General features: G+C 42.5%; 1 protein-coding gene and 1 non-coding gene across 2 annotated transcripts in view; both read left to right on the top strand.

Annotated features, from left to right (window-relative positions):
• The window catches only part of CA10 (carbonic anhydrase 10), a 510,865-nt gene that overhangs the window by 401,664 nt on the left and 90,242 nt on the right, over positions 1 to 18,959 (top strand). Inside the window, exon 5 of the mRNA XM_045889180.3 lies at positions 4,928 to 5,113. Coding sequence (XP_045745136.1) covers positions 4,928 to 5,113 — 186 coding nt within the window. The remainder of the gene's footprint in view (positions 1 to 4,927; positions 5,114 to 18,959) is intronic.
• On the top strand, positions 17,500 to 17,632 carry LOC123854801 (U8 small nucleolar RNA). The gene has a single exon (XR_006793360.1). It is a non-coding gene; the product is annotated as a U8 small nucleolar RNA (small nucleolar RNA).

Below are 18,959 nucleotides of genomic sequence, written 5' to 3' on the forward strand. Positions count from 1 at the left end.
TATAAAGTTTACCATATTAACCATTCTTATGTATACATTTCAGTGGTCTTAAGGACATTTCACATCGTCCTGCAACTATCACCACCATCCGTCGCCAGAACTCTTTTCATCTTGCAAAGCTGAAACTCTGTGCCCATTAAGTAGTAACTCCCTCTTCCTCTCCCCAGCCATATTCCACTTTCTATCTCTATTACTCTGACTACTCTAGGTACCTCGTAGAAGTGGAATCTATTTACTTTTAAAGTAATTACTGATAAGGAAGATTTACTTCTATCATTTTGACGTTTGTTTTCTATATGCCTTATAGTTTTCTATCCCCCATTTTCATGGGGGGGGGGGTTCTTATCTCTACATTATGTTTAGGGAAACTGAGGATTCAGGGAATTCACTGAGCCTCCCAAGGTCACCAAGAGGCACACAGGGAATCTTTTGACTCAAGGATCCTTCATTCTTCCACCTGCTATGTACCAGTAGGTTTTCTAAGTCCTGGGGAAATGCAGACAAGCATACCACCTGGTCCCTGCCTTGTTTCAATGTGCAACAGTTTTCTGAGGAACATTAGACATTAGACAGGCACAGATGGAAAGATTTCTAGAAGTGCAGGAAAGCCCCAGATACTTCCCTAATGGGACAGAGCATATATCCTCTAAGAATTCAGGGTACTGGGGCACCTGGGTGGCTCAGTTGTTAAGCGTCTGCCTTTGGCTCCGGTCATGATCCCAGGGTCTTGGGATCAAGTCCCGCATCGGGCTCCCTGCTCCGCGGGAAGCCTGCTTCTCCCTCTCCCACTCCCCCTGCTTGTGTTCCCTCTCTCACTGTGTCTCTGTCAAATAAATAAATAAAATCTTTAAAAATAATAATAGTAATTCAGAGCAGTTCCTTTTACACTGCCTCGCACACCATAGGTGCCCACAGATGTTACTGGTTGAATCTCATGGTGCTGTTCTTTTTGTCATTTGAAGAGAATTACCGAGATCCAGCTCTGCTCTGTGGGACCTGCTCTCCACAGCCAATGGATGTGGCAATAGATAGTAAGCCCTGTAATAATGTGTACACCACTTGACACAGAATTTGCCAACTGAAATATCCCTGGATTAATAAAACTAATTTATCCATAGGATGCTCATTGCAGTTCGTTTTTGCAATAGTGAAAAAGCGAAGGGGATGTAAAGATTCAACAATAAGTTATGTATTTTTACAGTGGAGTATTATGCAACCATTTCAAAGTGACATTACAGAAGAGCAGTTTAGTGACCCGGAAATATTCATGTTTGTGAAAATTATATATATATTTATGTAATATATAATCATATGTGGTATTATATATACAGTTAAATAACAATATTATGTTTGTGTACATAATATGTATAATTATTTATGTATATTAAATATATAATATATAATAATTATATATAATATTATATACTGAATAATATTGTATTCATCTATTATACTATATTATAGCATATTATCTATATACTAATATAATTATAATTAATATGATTTATATATTAATATATAACAAATATACTACATGATATCATTAATATATTAATATTACACATAGCATATTATAAATAATAGTATATATTTATATATACAAATTCATATATATATATACATGTGTGTGAAAAATCACTTATCTGATTATACAGACACATATATAAAATGATCTTGTTAAAATATGGGTATAGATAGTCATACATATATGTTATAGTATATATAGGTATAAGAATATATATATCAAAATATTAGTGGTGATCATTGGGTAATTGTGGAATTGTGGCTAATTTTTATTTCCTTGAGCCATTCTATATCTTTTTAACCATATATAATACCTGTATATTATCTTAATATTAGAAAAAGTAATTTTAATGATAGATGCAATGTCAAACACAAGCCTATCTCTGGCCATTTTACTGCCAAGAAAATCATGAGTTGGGACATGAAAAATGACAAGCTCTCATGATCTCATACTGACTAAATATGCATTTATTTGAGACTGGAGGAGTACACACTTTGGAATTATCTGGTTGCAAAGAATAGATAACTTGAGAAAAAATTAATTTATTGGTAAGATGTAAAGCATCTGAGAAAATGCAGCTCAGGCCTCATGAAGGAACTCCAAACAAGGATTTCTGAAGGTCAAGTGGCTGTTCTCTCTCTCTCAATGCACGGTTTCCTCTGTCATTGTTGGCACATCTGCTTTTCTCTTCTCTCTCTCTGGTCTGACTTCCAGCTACCTAGCAGGCTGAGTCTCTGGACCCCATATGACTTTCCAGTTCAGGTACTCAACACTGCCAGGCACTCAACAGAGTTTCTGTTGATAGTTCCAGATTCAGGAGGGGAAAGATGATCGACCTAGTGTTTATCAGTTAGCTTTTGCTCCATAACAGACTACCTCCAAAACTTAGGGACTTAAAACCCCAATTATTTAGCTTCCAAGTCCGTGGGTCTGTGGGTGGTTCTTCTGGTCTGGGCAAGGCTAAGCTGACCTCGGCTGGGCCAGTCAGCTGGCAGGTCAGCCATGGGATGGTCAGTCTGTGATGGCTTCTCCTGGGATGAAGGCATCCCAGGAGAAGAGGATGGCTTCTCCTCTTCAGTGTCATGTCATCCCCCAGCAGGCTAGCCCAGGCTCGTTGACATGGTGGTCTCAAGTTTCCAAGAAGGAGTGAGGAAATATGCAAGGCCTCTCAGAGCACAGACATCATATCCCCTATTGGCCAAAGCAAGTGACAAGGCCAGCCCAGAGTCAAGAGGGAGAGAAGCAGACCCCTATCTTGAAGGGAACAGCTACAGAGTCCTGTTGTAAAGAATGCAGTTACAGGGAGGGGAAGAATTCTGGCCCTTTTTGCAATCTGCCCTTTAATCTGCCAAGCACCCAGGCTGACATGAGCTCCATCTTGTAGCAATAGAACGTTACATATTTCCATGTGGCCCCAGGGATTGAGGCAGCAGGGGAAGAGAGAGACTGGAGACTTGTGCGTGTAAGCTTTTCACTTCCAGAGTTTCACCCTGGAAGGGACACCTGTCGTGTCCCCTCATACCCCATGGCCAACGTCAGTCACATGGGCTCCACCTTACAGCAAAATGAGTCAATGGAGTATTTAGTGGGCGTTACTCTCTCCACCACAGTGAGCCATCTGCAGACCTATCTGATTATCACTAGTGTCAGAAAGGTGGAGGGGCAGGTAAGGGTAGTGCTAGAGAGAAAATGTATGAAACCATGACTAAGGAATGTATCATGTTACATGAAGCCCTTAAGGAATCCCTAGGGCAGAAGGCTGGGCCCAAAGGAGTCAGAGTAAGCAGGAAGAAAATCCAAGTATCTCAGCCTCTGAAAGTCCAGAAGCATTCCATTCAGACTCATTCAGAGTCTCCTTTAAGCTTTTGTTCTGCCCCAAGAGCTAAGTCAACCCAGGAGACAAAGGCAGTAGAGTCACAGGTAGTAATCAGGGTTCAAGTGCTCAGAGGTGCAAAGTCAAGAAAATGAAGCTGAATATCAAGTTCAAAGAGAAAAGAAGGAAAGGGAACATCAAGCAGTAAGGTCAGCAGTTTGAGAAGCTGAAGCAAGATGGAATCAGGAGTGAGGAAGGGAAATGGGAAACTTGTATCCATCTCTTTAGCTTAGCACTGAGTCCATGAGTTCTGAGAAGGGGGTCAGAGCTCACATTCTGTGCAGCATCTGGTGGCCAGGGCAAGAGAGGGACCTAACAAAGACACATGGGACTGCACACTTGAGATTTCAAACCAAAACCTTCAGTCTCCCACGATGGTTTGCTCCTGTTTACCCATTTTTGGCTTCCTTGTCTCTCATTTGGCCTTTGTGGCATCTCTTGCTTTCTCCAATTTCTCACACCTGAGATTTTAACTTTTACAGTATCTCTACATTCCAAATACTTAGGGTTAGAGGGGCAAGTTATATTTTTAAGTTTTTATTTTAATACAGTGTAGTATTAGTTTCAGGTATAAAATATAGTGATTCAGCACTTCCATACATCACCTGGTGCTCATCGTGACAAGCACACTCCTTAATCCCCATCGCCTATTTCACCCATCCCCCCACCTGGCTCCCCTCTGGTGACCATCAGTTTGTTCTCTAGAGTTAAGAGTCTCTTTCATGATTTGTCTCTCTCTTTCTTTTTTTTCTTCCTTTGCTCATTTGTTTTATTTCTTAAATTCCACATATTAGAGAAATCATATGGTATTTGTCTTTCTCTGACTGCCTTGTTTTGCTTAGCCTGATGCTCTCTCGCTCCATCCATGTTGCTACAAATGGCAAGATTCCATTCTTTTTTTATGGCTGAGTAATATTGCATTATATATATATCCATTTATCTGTCAGTGGATACTTGGGCTGCTTCCGTAGTTTGGCTCTTGTAAGTAATGCTGCTATAAACATAGGGTTACATGTATGCCTTTTGCACTAGTGTTTTTGTATTCTTTGGGTAAATATCCAGTAGTGTGATTGCTGGATTGAAGGGTGGATCTTTTTTTAACCTTTTGAGGAAACTCCATACTGTTTTGCAAAATGGCTGCCCCAGTTTGCCTTCCCACTGACAGTGCACAAGGGTTCCTCCTTCTCCACATCCTTGCCAACACCTGTTGTTAAGAGGGCCAAGTTATTTTTTCTAAAGTGCAATGTCCAAAATATTAGTCACGGTTGCTGAGGTCTCCTTTGAATTCCCACCTGAAATTCCTACATGATCATGTGATCATAAATGTGGTTTATGCCTCGCAGAAAGTACCACAGAAGCCAGGTAGGGCAGGAATGCCTTCTAGGTACTGCTACTCCCTATTTCATATATAAACTTAGCCTAATGTTTGCCTATCAAGAGGAGGCAAAAGGCATTGGTCTAAGCACCATGCTGGTTTGGTGAGACACGGAAAGAGAGCCTTGCTTGACCTGTTGTGCGTTGCCTTGCAGGTCAGTGGGACCATGTACAACACTGGAAGACATGTGTCCCTGCGCCTGGACAAGGAACACTTGGTTAACATATCAGGAGGGCCCATGACATACAGCCACCGGCTGGAGGAGATCCGACTACACTTCGGGAGTGAGGACAGCCAAGGGTCGGAGCACCTCCTCAATGGACAAGCCTTCTCTGGGGAGGTATGTGGGGCTGTTGAAGTACTAAAGTTGAGTGCCAATTAATAAGACTTGGTGCCTATTTATACCCAAGGTGGGATAACAGATGGAAAGCTTTCTTTTAAATCTGTGAAATGAGAAGGTCAATGCCTCCTTTCTCCATCTGTCTTTTGCAAGTTGATGTGGAAGTCTATAAACGTGCTTCCAGTGTTTTCTAGGGAAGGCCACAATGAAACTGGGTATTTCCTTCTGAGACATTGGTGCAGCTATCATGACTCATGCCCTACAGTATCTCTGGAGCATTATTTTAACCCCAAATCCTCACTTTTCATGCACACCTTCACTTACACCTACTTGGACCATCAGCCTCTCATATGAGAATATAGGTTCCATAATTTCTTCCTTCTGGCAGAATGGATCTTATTTGCACAAAACTATAACTTACTGTGAAATAAATGTCAGGCAACTAAATAGTCTGCCTGACTTTCTACAGAATAGAAATGTCATTGTATGTCACCATTAATGGTGAGTATCACTATGTGCCACCATCAACCCAGATAGGACACAGACCATAGCAGCGAGCCAAACCAGCTTCAATTATAGGATGAGAGACATAACAGATAGCATCTGGATTCTGACCCTTAACAAGCATGGTACATTTAATTTGTCCTCTTACACTTGGGGGTGGTTATCAGTTAGGGGTCTGGGGGGCTTATATGCTAAATAGTCAGTAACTACATTTCTGTTTAAAAGTCCTCAGTAACTGAGGTCAAGAAAGCTTTAAAATAACAGAAGTATGTATCTCACAATTGACTAGTCTTTTTAAGTTTTTTCAATCAACATCATGTTTAAACCTGGCATTGTTTTTAATATAGTAAGGCCATACACTGAGAAAGAGAGGCCAACCTTAAGGAGTCCCTTGGCCAGATTTTAATGATTGTTCAAAGTGTATCAACTGAGAATCTACTAGGCTCTCTCCTAGGTACCAGGGATACAAAGATTAAAAAACAAAAAAAAAGGCAAAGCTCCTATCACAAAGGAGTTCAAAGAATACTATATTCAAATCATTGAAGTATTCTGTTATTAGAGTATTCTGAGATGTACAAAGACTCTGGCCAACTCACAGGAAGAAGTGACAGATCTCCCCTGAAGGGGTCAGGAGAAGTGTCCCAGAGGAGGGGCCCTTTGAACTGGGCTAAGAAGAGAGGAAATGCAGAATAATGTTTAAGAACATCAGCTCTGAAGTCAAAGAACCAGAGTTTGTACGTCCTGCTCTAATACACACTTATTGTGTGATCTTGAGATGGTTTCTTGATCCTTTTAAGGCTGAGTTTACACACCTCATAAGGTTATTTTGAAAATTAAGTGGGATTTCAGATATAAGGAACATTTGGAGTACTCAAGAGTTGATAGACAACAAAGATAAAGCAGGAAATTATGAACAACAAAGGCACCAACCTGTGTCAGGACCTTGTGTGTACTGGGGAAGCTTCAGGTAGAGCTCAGCTCATCTATGCTCTATTAGTAATGGCTGCATAGAGCACAGGGCTGAGCAGGAATGAGCCTCCTTCCTGGATCCATAGGAAAAAATGCTAGGATTGACTAGGGATGTCTGCCAAAGGCACCCTAATGGAAAAACTCCCTAGAGTTGCAGATTCTGAGCTAGAGTATAGCAGGGAAGATGAGGAAAGCAGGGCGAAAATCCATGAATTGAGAGTGACCAGGGACTGCCAGTCTGAATTAGGGAATATTCTAAATTAGATAAACACTTCCTTTTTAAATACATATCATTTCAGTATTTGTAACTTTTATTTGTTGGTTTACTTGCTCATTTCTTTGCTTTGATTTCTTTGCTTTTTTCTCTCACTGATCCTTATCATAACATCGCCTCTGATTAAAAACTAATTTATTAATGAATTTATTTATTGAATGAGTGAAAAAATGTGGATGGTTACTTGGCTAAAATCTTTGCTTTGTAGAATTCCTTAGAATTGCCTTTTTCTTCAGTGTGTGATAAGGGTGCATTGTAATTTGTATAGGAACTACAATTTTGGAGTAAATGAGTGTCTCCAAAATCCTTAACGGAAACACATAACAAGTTGATCTCTCAAAGTATTAATTTTCCTAGACATACCCAGACCACAGGTATCAGGCACTCTAAGGAATCTGCATTTTTAAAGCCCCCAGGAGAGTCTGATGATTAGGTTTGTGAAGCACTCATTCCACTGGCACATTATTAAATGCTTTCAATGAATAAAGCATCTAAACAGAGTTGCAAGTGAGAATTAACTGGGGACCATTGTCAAAATATTTACATTTGAATCCTGCCCTAGGGCAATTGAATCAGGGTCTCAGGGAGTGGGGTCTAGATATGCACCTTTATATAAATTACCCCCAAGAGATTTTGGTGAGTGACCACTGTGCCAGTTTTAGCTCAGAATATGCCTGAATTATCCCAGTTTTCTAAACAATGAGGACTTAATCAACAAAACCATACTGCACAAAAATTTAAAAGGGCACCCGGTGTTATGGCAAATGGCAAAGCTGGGGTGCTGTCTAGACAGATGAGATTTGGAGAACAGCTTCCCAAGCAGGCAAGCCAGAGCATTGGCCTCAGCATGAGTACTATTACACCTTGTCTTGGGCAGACCACATCAGCTGTGTTACTTTTCTTTCCCAGCCCCTCAGTATGAGTGGTCTCAGTATGAGTGGTCTCTGAACTGGTGTGGGTTTAGGTATAAGAAATCAGAATGCTAGAAGCACCAAAACAATGTCACGTGGCTAAGTATTAGCCTTTGAGATATTTAAGAGCTTAGTGACCAAGAAAATTTTGGCACCTTCTCTGTGGCATGAGGGAAAAGACCTAGGGTCCATGGATAGAAGTCCTAGAAAGATGGAGTTCAACTAAATAAATATACACTCTAACAATGAGAGCTATCCATTGATGGAATGAGTTTGCCTCTGAAGATAGTGACTTCCCATCACTGGAATTATTAAGCATGGAATGGAATTTGAGGACTTCATAAGAGTGACTCATCTCATATCCTCATGAGCAAAGAATGTACCTTCTAGTACTGAAATTCCATGTAATCCATGATTTCCTTATAGAAAATGTCCCCCAACCAGATTCCACTGAGTGTTATCCCCAGTTTGAGTAAATATAGCCCATCCTGGAGGTTAATGTCTTATTTTTATTTTGTGCTGTCTTCAAAGCCACCTTTGGTCTCTGTTTTTGGCTATCCTCTGAGAGGACCTAAGTAGACACTTCTAGCAACAGAGCGTGTGTTTATTTTGTTGACAATGAATAATCACATCGCCATCTGTCCCATCTATCATCGCCAATCGTGATAAGTCAATTAATACCATGCATTTTCCTTGGCACGGCGCAGCAGTCGTTATCTCAAGAGCTGAAGATTAATTGCAGTCTTGTCTAGTGAGGTTATTGTAATTGATGGTAATCATTTGCTTTGTTTTATAAAGCTGTGTGGATGTACGACACAGTCAGCAACTGCATTTTTATAAAAATTATTCATGTCCTACACGGAGCATTCCTGGATGCCTTGTTGGGGGCTGGTGATAAATGAGCATATTCAGGGATTCAAATGTCTCCATTTTTTCAAGAAGGGAAAATGAACCATTTTTAATATGGAAGACCCTTCACTTGCTAATCATGTCTAACTAACTGGTTAGATTATGTCCACTCTAAAGTAGGGTATTTATGAAAAGAAACAAATGCATTAAGTAGGCAAAAGATAGTATTTGAAAAGAATCCTGGGGATGGATGAAGTTCCAGTAGTGAGGCTAGGCAAAAAAGAGGCGTTCTTATTGAGTGGAGGTTGGAAATACTCATTTTGAAAACCTTCCTTAAGTTCTTTCCGAAGGCGCAAGGGAGTGTATATACTGAGACTCGCACCAGCCACTTCGTGGGAAACCTCTGCCAGGTATCCCCGTTCCTGCCATCCATCTTCCCATGTCTCCAGTGTGTTGAGCTCCACAGCACCGCATAGCAGACAGTCTGCTGAGGGGCATGTATATTTAAAATACAGGGTCACGCGGCTTGTATTTGAGGATGGTTCTGGAAGGGGGTTGTGAAATAGCTCTCTCGGGACTGTTTTAAGGAGAGAACACTTGGACAGCTCTGTGGCCGGACACAGTCGCTGCTCCCGCTGAAGGTGAGGTAGGAACATGAGCTTTTCCCGGCTCAGCCTCTTGAGTCTCTGATTCTGCTCACACACATCCGAGCAAGGAACGAGTCCACAGCTATTGCTATGAATGTGGATAAGATTGCTTCATTAAAAGGAGGAACAAAAGTCGTATGTTATTTATTTATGGGTTTGTTTGCTTGTTTGTTTGCTTATCTATTTATTTAGTGGCTCTGAACCAGAATAGGGAATACAATTATCTCTGTGCAAACAACTGAGAAGTGCAGAAAATGCAGGCCCTGTCCCCTTAAAGGAGTCTGTTACTTGCATCCTTTAGACACTGGCTGCACTAAAGCCACACAAATTTGTAGGAATAAGCAACACCAGGTTGTTCTGCAGGGTGCTAGAGTATGAAATGCACTGAGGAGCACATCACAGAGAACCAGGGCCCCATTAGGCACGGAACGGCTCTGGGGGGAGGTACTCAGGCAATGTAATTAGCCCTTTGCCAGGAGGCTGGGACCTCCTTGTAGAGATGTTCATTGACACAAGTGGAGTTTTGAAGGGGAATGAGAATTGGGATGTTTAAGAATAACAGGTACACGGTCATACGTATGGAAGAACTCCCTGAGTGCCGAGGTAAAGATGTTCCCTCTGTTCTGAATGCCAGCTTTCTCTCTCTCTTCCTCATTCGCGTACAGCTCCCCAACCCCACCCCACACCCCAGAACTTTCCAAGCCTCCTCCCCTCCTCCCAGCCAGTGACTCCCAGAGAATCCTCCATATTCACCTATTTCAGTAGTCCGCAAGCCGTAGCCTGTGGGCCAAATTCAGTCGAGTAGCTAAGCATGGTTTACATGTTTAAAGGATTGGGTTTTTAAAAAAAAAAAGAAGAAGAAGAAGAAGAAGAAGAAGAACGTGCAACAGAGACTCTGTGTGGCCTGCAAAAGCCGAAATACTTACAAAATAATCTGGTCTTTTACACAAAAATGTTGCTGGCCTCAATCTATTAAATTGCCCATCACTGTAGATTTTATAACTGTTTACTCTCAGTTCTCTTGGAACTGGAGTTCTTTGTTGATAGAGATTTTATTTTGATCATCGCTGTATTCCCAGCACTTTGTACATTGTCAGACACATGAGGGCAGAGTCCATAAATGTTTACTGAATGAAAAAATAAATGATCTTCATACACTCCTTCAGGCCAGGGACTTTTTTCACTATTCATCTTTGTATACCATACACCTAGCACAGTACCCACCATACAGTAGGTGCTTAATTGATGTTTGTGGAATGAGTCGTTCAATCACTGAATCTATAACTCAATCAACTCTTGGCGACCTAGGAATTCAAAGCTTACAGGAATTTTTTCCTGGAATTTTGGGTGTGTTGTATTCATTGACTATACCAGGAATATGCAGCCTCATTTAAATTGAAGATGGGGTGTTTCAATAAAGGCTGTCCAAAGCACCAAGTTCTATTAGAAACTGGAAAAGAGAAAGAGTGGTTTAGTTCACAGCAACCACTAAGGCGTGTTCGGGGCTTTCTTTGTGAAAGGATTGTACTTTGAGAGATGCAAAATGTATTAACAAGGTACTAACCTAGCCCTATCCTCAGTGTGGTAAAGAACACAAAAGCATTGAACAATTGTCACCTTGGAGGAACAAGGCACAGACTTGAGTCAATTACTCAGCAGCACAATCCAGAACTTGCTCAGGCACGTCCACATCTGGCTACCGAATCTCACTGCTAACATCTGGCCACTGTTTACGTGCTTCCTGATTTGCTTTTCCTTCCTTCCTTCCTTCTTTCCTTCTTTCCTTCAGCTAACAAATATTGAGTGCCTACCATGTGCTACAGTGAAGAAAACAGATAAAAATCCTTCCTGTATGGTGCTTATAGTCAAGTGAGAATGGACAAGTAATAAATAATAAACATAACAAATGAGTAAATGCATATGGTAAGTTAGAATAAGATCAACACTATGGGAAAAGAAATAGAGTCAGGAGGGATCAGAGCATGAGGAGGGGAGGTAATGAGTTACAAGGGTAAACAGGATCGTCTGTATAAGCTGTGTTGAGAGGATGTCATCTGTGAGGTTGCCATAGAGATGTCTGGGGGAAGGACATTCCAGGCAGAGGTAAGAGCCGCTACCATGGCTTTGAAGTGGGAGAGAGCTGTGAGCGTTCTAGGAAGAGGGAGAGCAGCCCCAACACAGAGTAAGAGAGAGGGCGTGAGAAGTCAGGGAGGTGAGAGTGGGCAGGGCTGCTGCATATCAGGTCCTCTTTGCCTGGACTTTGTATGGACTTTGGCTGTAACTGTCAATGAATTCCAAAGCACAACATAAATTCTCCCATTGAATCACCAACACTAGCTCCGTGAAGTTGCCTCTTGGTATTGTCTCCCTCTTACCTGGAGAACCTAAGGCCCAAGACCATGCAGACAGTAAATGATTGAGGTTGGGCTTAGCTCAGGTCTTCTGATTCATAACATTGATTAACCTAAGCCAAGGTTTACCTACCCATAAACCCCGGAGTAGTGACTACTCGCCTACTCTGGGCCCTAGCCCAGGGGGGACGTTCAAGGATCTGTAGACCATGAGTAAGACCCTGACTTCCCAGAATGTTAGCTCCATGCAGTCACAGAGTAGGTCGTACTTTTTAATATGTCCCCATACATGTGACAGGCACCTGACAGATATTACTGAATAAAAAGATTGAATGGGCAAAATGAAGATAAAAGATTGCAACTTTCAGGGTGCCTAAATTATGCCCAGTATATCATGAATTCAGTTCTGTTGCCATAAGGCAAACCTAATAAAGTTAATGTCAATATCAACAGCAGTTCTAGACATTTTATGTTAAGTTATTCACAAATACGGAGTAAGTGAATTCTTCAGGGTCCCTGGGAGGAGGAATGGAAAAATGGATAGCCAATGTGCTAGAAACATTCTTGTAGATTCCTCATTTCAGCACTGGAATTACTCCCAGGATCAGACCAGGGAATTAGTCTTTGCCAATGCTAGAAGCCAAAGTTCTGGATCCCAGGAGCCAGTCCCACTCAGAGTTAGCAAACTGGCCTTCGAGAAGCAAAGCAAACAGAAGTCAGAAGCCCAGATGGTGGTTGGGCATATTATGATGATGCCAGCAAGCAGATGATGACTGGGATCTAAGGATAGGGAGTCTTCCCTTTGGACATTTTTATAATTGCTTCTGGGAAGGGACAATCCAATCAAGTCAGCAGCTTTCCGAATTGCTAGTTTTAGATGGACACCATAGGGCAGCCAAAGAGAGAAGACATTGCATTTAAAGACAACTTGCTGAGGCAACTCATTATCCCATGGACTCCCATGCTAACCTGCATCATACCTCTGACTTGGTCCTGCCAGGATGTCATTATGACAGCCACCATCCTCCTCTACTGGACTCTAATCTCCTCCCTGGTGTTCCGTCTAAAGCAGGGAAGGAGGTATTATATTACAAAGACATTGTTAAAGACAGGCATTACCTGGGACTTGATCAAGGTTCAGTGTAGAACCTAACTGTTACCATGGAGACCATCAGTGTTCGGCTTTACAAGTGTCGAATGAGGTCTTCCTTTATTTAGTAAACAATGACATTGACGTTAAGGGGGGTACTGGGCCCAACACCTCAACAAACTAGCTGTACTTTTTTCCACCCATTTCCAAAGCCACAGGAATAAAATCAATTGGAAAAGAAAGGTGTGAAGTAAGAATTCAATACTACTCTGACCACTGTCAAGAGTCACTAAAATTTGCAGAGGTTCCACCAGAAATCACATTTCCTACTTCAAGGTATAGACCCGCTATTGAAAAGAACAAGTCTGCTCAAAGCCTCCGTCTGAAGTGTTAAAATTGGAGGTCCATGGAGGTCACCTCTTCCAACCCACTTACTGTACAAAAGAAAACTCAGATGCCAGAGAGGATAAGAGCCCTGCCCAAAGTCACTGAGAGACAGTGGCAGAATTAGGACTGGAACCTAAGTCTCTGGCGCCCTAATTTGAGATTTAAAATTTTTCAGATAAAAATGTAGATTATATACAATCCCAAGATTCAGCAGGCCCTTTGAGATCATCTGGTTTAGTTGTCCCGTAGAGCAGGCGTAGTCTGATAATCAGATTCCCTATCTTAGTGAGCAGAACCCATCACAAGGACGTTAATGCAGCCAGCCTCAAAAAGGCAAAGACATGGACAGATTATTTTATAAGCATGAGCACTCATCAGCATCCATGAGGAGATGGATCTAGAAGTCACCAAATCACCCCAAACAAAAATACCACCCATGTGAGAACTGTAATAGTGCCTGATTGCAAGAAATGTAGAAATGAAAGACTGGAAGACTAAAACAGAAAGTAGAATTCCTGACAGATCCTTTGGTTGGTCTTAATACGAAAAGGCAATCACGAGGACCTAAGAATGTAAGCCATGCTTTTCTACAGTTTGAATCCCCCCTCCTACCCACTCTCCCCAATAACCACCTAGAACAACAGCTCAGTAATATTAAATATAAGTAATCTAGATAATAATATTGCAAAATTAAATCATGAGATGTCTAGCCGCTCCATGGATGTGCTACTATACAATTCAAAATAAGGCCATTTAAAACCCCCAGATTCATTTGCTCTGACATATTGATAAACTTTTGCTGAAACAAAGCTAATCATCTCAATGGTGCCGACTTAATTGCTCGCCAGTTGACGGATAATAAACAGACCTGAGGATTAAAATATGAACTAATTACTGTACTCAATTCCATTTACTTGATTTCATGTTCCATTAATTTTTTGCATCATTTCTGGTAGAAGCCTTAGATTTATGGTCGCCCCAAATGAATTATGCCATTTAGTTGCCTGTGGCATGCTCGTGTTCAGAATTGGTTGGAAAGAGCAGAATTCTGGGCAGTAAATATTTAGCCAAAGCAGCCTAGGATATAGTAAGTGAAGGTCCCAATCCAAATCCGTTCCCAAATACCAGCCAGGGTCAACCTCTATAAATCTATCCCCGTCTCAGCAGTAAAAGGGCAACACTAGGATTGCTCTCATGATTATTCATTGGATCATCTTGTTAGAAGCAGTTGCCTTGGTCCGGAAGAGGGCCACAGGGAAGCCGAGACAAGCGCACGGTGGGGAAGGGACAGTGGCTTGGGAGTCAGACTCTTGTGCCACCAGACAGAGGGTAATGTTTTTACTTAAAAGATCTGCCTTCAACACCCTGTTCTGTCGCCTATTAGCTGTGTGATTTCAGCAAGGGCAAAACGGGGCAAATCACTTAGCCTTCCTTAACCTTTTTAAACTCTTATCTGGGTTTAATAATGCCAGTCCTATATACATGATCAGTTGATTGTGTATTGAGGAAAAGCATTCCTGTGATAGGGCTTCTTAAGCTGCAAAGTACTATGCCAGTCATCTAGTCCAAAATCTTTGCAGAGAAGACCTATAAAGATAATCACAACATACCAAGATGGTTGCTACCATTGGTTTTCATTTGTTGAGCGTGTACCATGACCCAGTTCAGTGTCTTCTCACACCCATTGCTCACAACAAACCTGTGAGCTAACACTTGGAAGCACCATTTTTACAAAAAGGAAAAGAAAGTCAGAGAGATTAAAGAACCTGCTTTCAGTCACATGGTCCATATGGGGAAGAGCGGGGATTTGAACCCAGGTCTCTGGCTTCAGCTATGCAAAGTCAAGGCACCTAACTGGTTCTGCTTCTAAGTAGCTGCTTGATCATGGGCAAGTTCATTCTCTCTAATCACGAATACCCCGTGTGTCACCTGAGAGGATGTTTCAGCCCCTCCCAGTTCTGCACCAGCCTTAAGAATAACCTGCACTTTTTCTGGCTATAAAGTGAGACAGGAGCCTATCTCTCAAAGTGGCACGAACTGCAATGGGAAATAGGACACAGCATCCTTTTGTGCACCTGCCAAGGACTGTAGATTCATTCACCTGCCCCTCTCAGATGGACAGTAACTAGGACGTTACATACAGATGCACAGTGATGTTTTTTTTGCTCTCCTGTCTTTGAAATACAGTAAGCAAGGTATTGCATATCTGTAAATTTGTTTGTGAATAAACACATCTGTTTTCCTCTGCAAAGCATGGGAAACCATATTCCTTAGTCGCAGAGGTGGCTTGGGCAAATACATTTTCTGGTACTGGATCTGTTTGCTGAGCTAGAAATTTCTGGATTGAGTCTTAAAAACGGACCCTGCAGGAGCTGTTTGGCAAAGTGAGCTTAGCCAGAAGATTTTAAATCATACTCCCAGCCAGGAAAAGGGGGAAGGCCCAGCGATCACCAGATACCTGCCTCAGGAATCAGTGCCCCTGCTCCAGGTTTTTCAAAGCAAATAGCTGTGTCTGCTTCAGGAAGGACCAGTCTGGTGGACCCAAACAGCCACCCAGAACAACTATTGTTTCTGTAAGGTCCTTGGTGGGGATCACACATTTCCTGTTGCACCTGCGTGTCTAGGGCTGATGTGTTCCCCTTCCCCCACGTGACGAGCTGGGACCTTCTTGCACAAGCAGCAGTTAATCGCAGAGGTTAAAATTGCCAGAGTTATTCATTCCTATGTTTGAATCTGGCTTTGTCACACATACCTGTGACCTTGGGCAAGTTACTCAACCTACTTGTCCTTCAGTTTCCTTATTGATGAGACTAACAGCGATGCCCATCTGTAGGGCTCCCCTCCCCAGCTTTATTGAGGTAAAGTTTACCTACAATAAAAGTCAGCCATTTTAACTGTACAAGTCAATATATCGTCATGAATATATAGTCATGTAACCACCACTACAACTATGATCTCGAACACTTTCATCATCACGAAAGGTGCCCTCATGTCCCTCAGCAGTCAATCCCCTGACCCCTGCTAACCACTGATCTGCTGTCACTGTAGTTTTGCTTTTTTCCAATTTCAATGGACTCATACAGTATATAGTCTTTTTTTTTACTTTATTTTTTAAATTATCATACATTTAAATTAACTGTTTTCCTTTGGCATACAGTTCTCTGAACTTTAGCATGTACAGATTTGCATAACCATCATCATAATCAGGGTACAGAACTGTTCTACCCTATAGGGTATTTTTCAGGATTAAGAGGATCAGTGTATGTAAAGTGCTCAGAACAGAGCCTGGCACGCGGTGAGCGCTCAGTAATGGTAGTGTTTATTGGCAACAGTATGCTTCTTCGGGCTCCATCTTTCAAGGTCAGCATTTTTACCCTCTGTCCCCATCTAGGAATCCAGAGTGGTATCCATGCAGGAGGTGAAATTCCTACATTTCACCTTTTCTGATTGCTGATTTCTTGTTGGTATTAATACTCCCTAGAAGAGGGCTGCAGATGTGCCACCCACGGGCCAAGGTGTTTGTCCTCAGAACTGCACCTCTTTCTAGTCATCACTGGGGCCCCATGCAAGCCAGTCAGGCCCTGCTAACACCAGCTCGGACGTGTGGTTCCGGAAATGCATTGGCTGGAGCATGTGCAAGGAAGTGCAATCCCCATCCTGGCCTCTGGGAGCGCCCTTCCCCCTCCCCAGATAACGACTCCTTCTCCTTCCTTCTTGCAAAGATCAGCGGCAAATAGAGCATTTTCTCACGCTCTGGGTCTGAGGCAAAACCTTGATCTGTCTAGATAGGATGATCACATGCTCCTAGGGCAGTCTAGATTGAGGTTAGTTGGTCCTGGTGTCATTGAAATAGCACCTCCTTTTCTCTCAAAAATTCCCCACTTTGTACAATGAATCATGGTCAATCTGTGTCTAGAAGACCTTGGGCAAGCTGCTTAACCTCTCTGGATCTCCTTCCCCTCATCCAGAAAATGAGAGGATTGGAGTAGCTCGGTCAGAGCCCTTCCAGCACCACGGGGCCCAGGGAAGTAAAATCATCCTGAGTCATTTTATCATCACATATAAACATGGACGGAGGGGGTCGTTGTGCTGTCTGGAGAGTCAGAAACATGGGTCTGCAATAAAATCTTTATGCTACATTGAAGAGGTTCCCCCAAAGATTAAGTATATACTCTCTAAGTGGCCACCATCATATCTCCTTTAAGGTAAAAGCATGGGAAATTAAGACATTTGATGTGACACCAAAAATTAAAGCTGAGCTTGTCCTGCTGACTTGGATATGTCACCTTTACTTGTTAGAATGCCTGAAATACTGAACCTCCTACTGTGTCCCTGTTACCACGGCCACAGTATACTAGCAGTACTAGTAGGCGCGTGCGCACACGCACACAAACACGCACACAATCGTCAGGTGGGGTAATCCTTACCTGTTCCTCCTTTCGGAGGGCAGATCGGAACATGATGATTGGAGTTCGGATGATGCGTGATTAGCGTCCCTGTGTGGCTGGGACTTGCAACAAACACGCACACATTCTACAAGGCTTCAGTCATTCAGCTACCTCCCAGGTAAAATGCTCCTGTGGTTAGTAGGGTATTTTACTAGAAACTACAGGTTCCCCTTGAACCATTTTGCTTTGTGTGTTTTAATTACAATTTAAGTGATTTCTCTACATGGAGCACCCCTAGGAAGAAACCCCAGGAATTATCATCATCCACTTAGGCTTTGTTTCAATTCTGGTCTTTAGAGAGCCAGAACAGTAAGAAGATTCTGTCACCGTAAACCCCTCTGTAAATCCCTATTGGTGTCACTCTTTGCCATCAAACAAAAGGGAGAGGGTTTCTGCTCCAAAAGGCGGTTGCCTGCTTTGCTTTTTAAAACCTCGGGGGCATCCAAACACTCAGTCCCACCAAGCTCTAGTGCTGCTTCTGGAGTATTCATTTAGCTTGATGTACATTATTTTAATTTTCTTAGGGGTGTCTTTACTAGCTGGAGGGTGATTTTTTTTCCCTTAATTAAAGAACAAGTTGATTCCAAAGCACACAGAACAAAACAAGCCCCTTCATACCCTGTCTCGCTTGTCACTTTCTCCTGCTGTTCTTGTTTTTGGATGCTTTTCAGCTTTCGCCCCACCTGCCTTCTCAAGCTGGAAATGGGATGGAATGACAGGGGCTGAGGTCCGTCTTTCAGTGGAACCAACAAGCCCTTGGTTTCAATTCTTTTAATTCCCACGAGCAGATGACGGTTTGGGGGACAGGTAGTGTTCTATCTCTTAGATAGAAAAGCTGTATTATCAGCCAGAGCAATTCAACAAAAATCCATGCAGTTGAGCCAAGAATGGCTCCAGCCTAGGACTGCTCAGTGAACAAACCCAGCCACTGTCCTCACGGAGTTCAGGTCCGCAAGGGCATCTTAGGTGTGGTGCTTTGGGATGGAGGTCACAGGAACTCACGCAAGCTAAGTGAAGCGACCAAGACAATCTATGGAAAGCCTCTGGGATATGTCATAGAACTCAAGGTCACCTGGGCCAGTAAAGAGCCTGGAAGCCAGAACTGAGACAAGGTCATGACCCTGGGAACTATTCCAACCCCACTTCTGACCTCCACATAGCTGCTTTATTTTCATTCTCTCCATCAGCTGTCCTTTTCTTCTGATTCTCTGTGCCCATGCAGGGAATAAATGACCCCCCCTTAGGCTCCCAAGTTTAGGTCCTCTTGGATCAAGACCACCTGGCCTGACGACTGGCTGACTGGCTCTTCATCCCAATTCCGAGTTCTCCAAGAAGAAGTTTGATTTTTTTCCAGCCTAGATCTGATATCCTCTCTGACCCAACCAGCTATGTGTGTGAGATGGTCATGTAGACAAA

This window comes from Mirounga angustirostris, unplaced genomic scaffold (genome assembly GCF_029215605.1).
Source record: "Mirounga angustirostris isolate CCGP_5_RB_7025 unplaced genomic scaffold, mMirAng1.0.hap1 SCAF_17, whole genome shotgun sequence".
In the NCBI taxonomy this organism is placed as follows: domain Eukaryota; kingdom Metazoa; phylum Chordata; class Mammalia; order Carnivora; family Phocidae; genus Mirounga; species Mirounga angustirostris.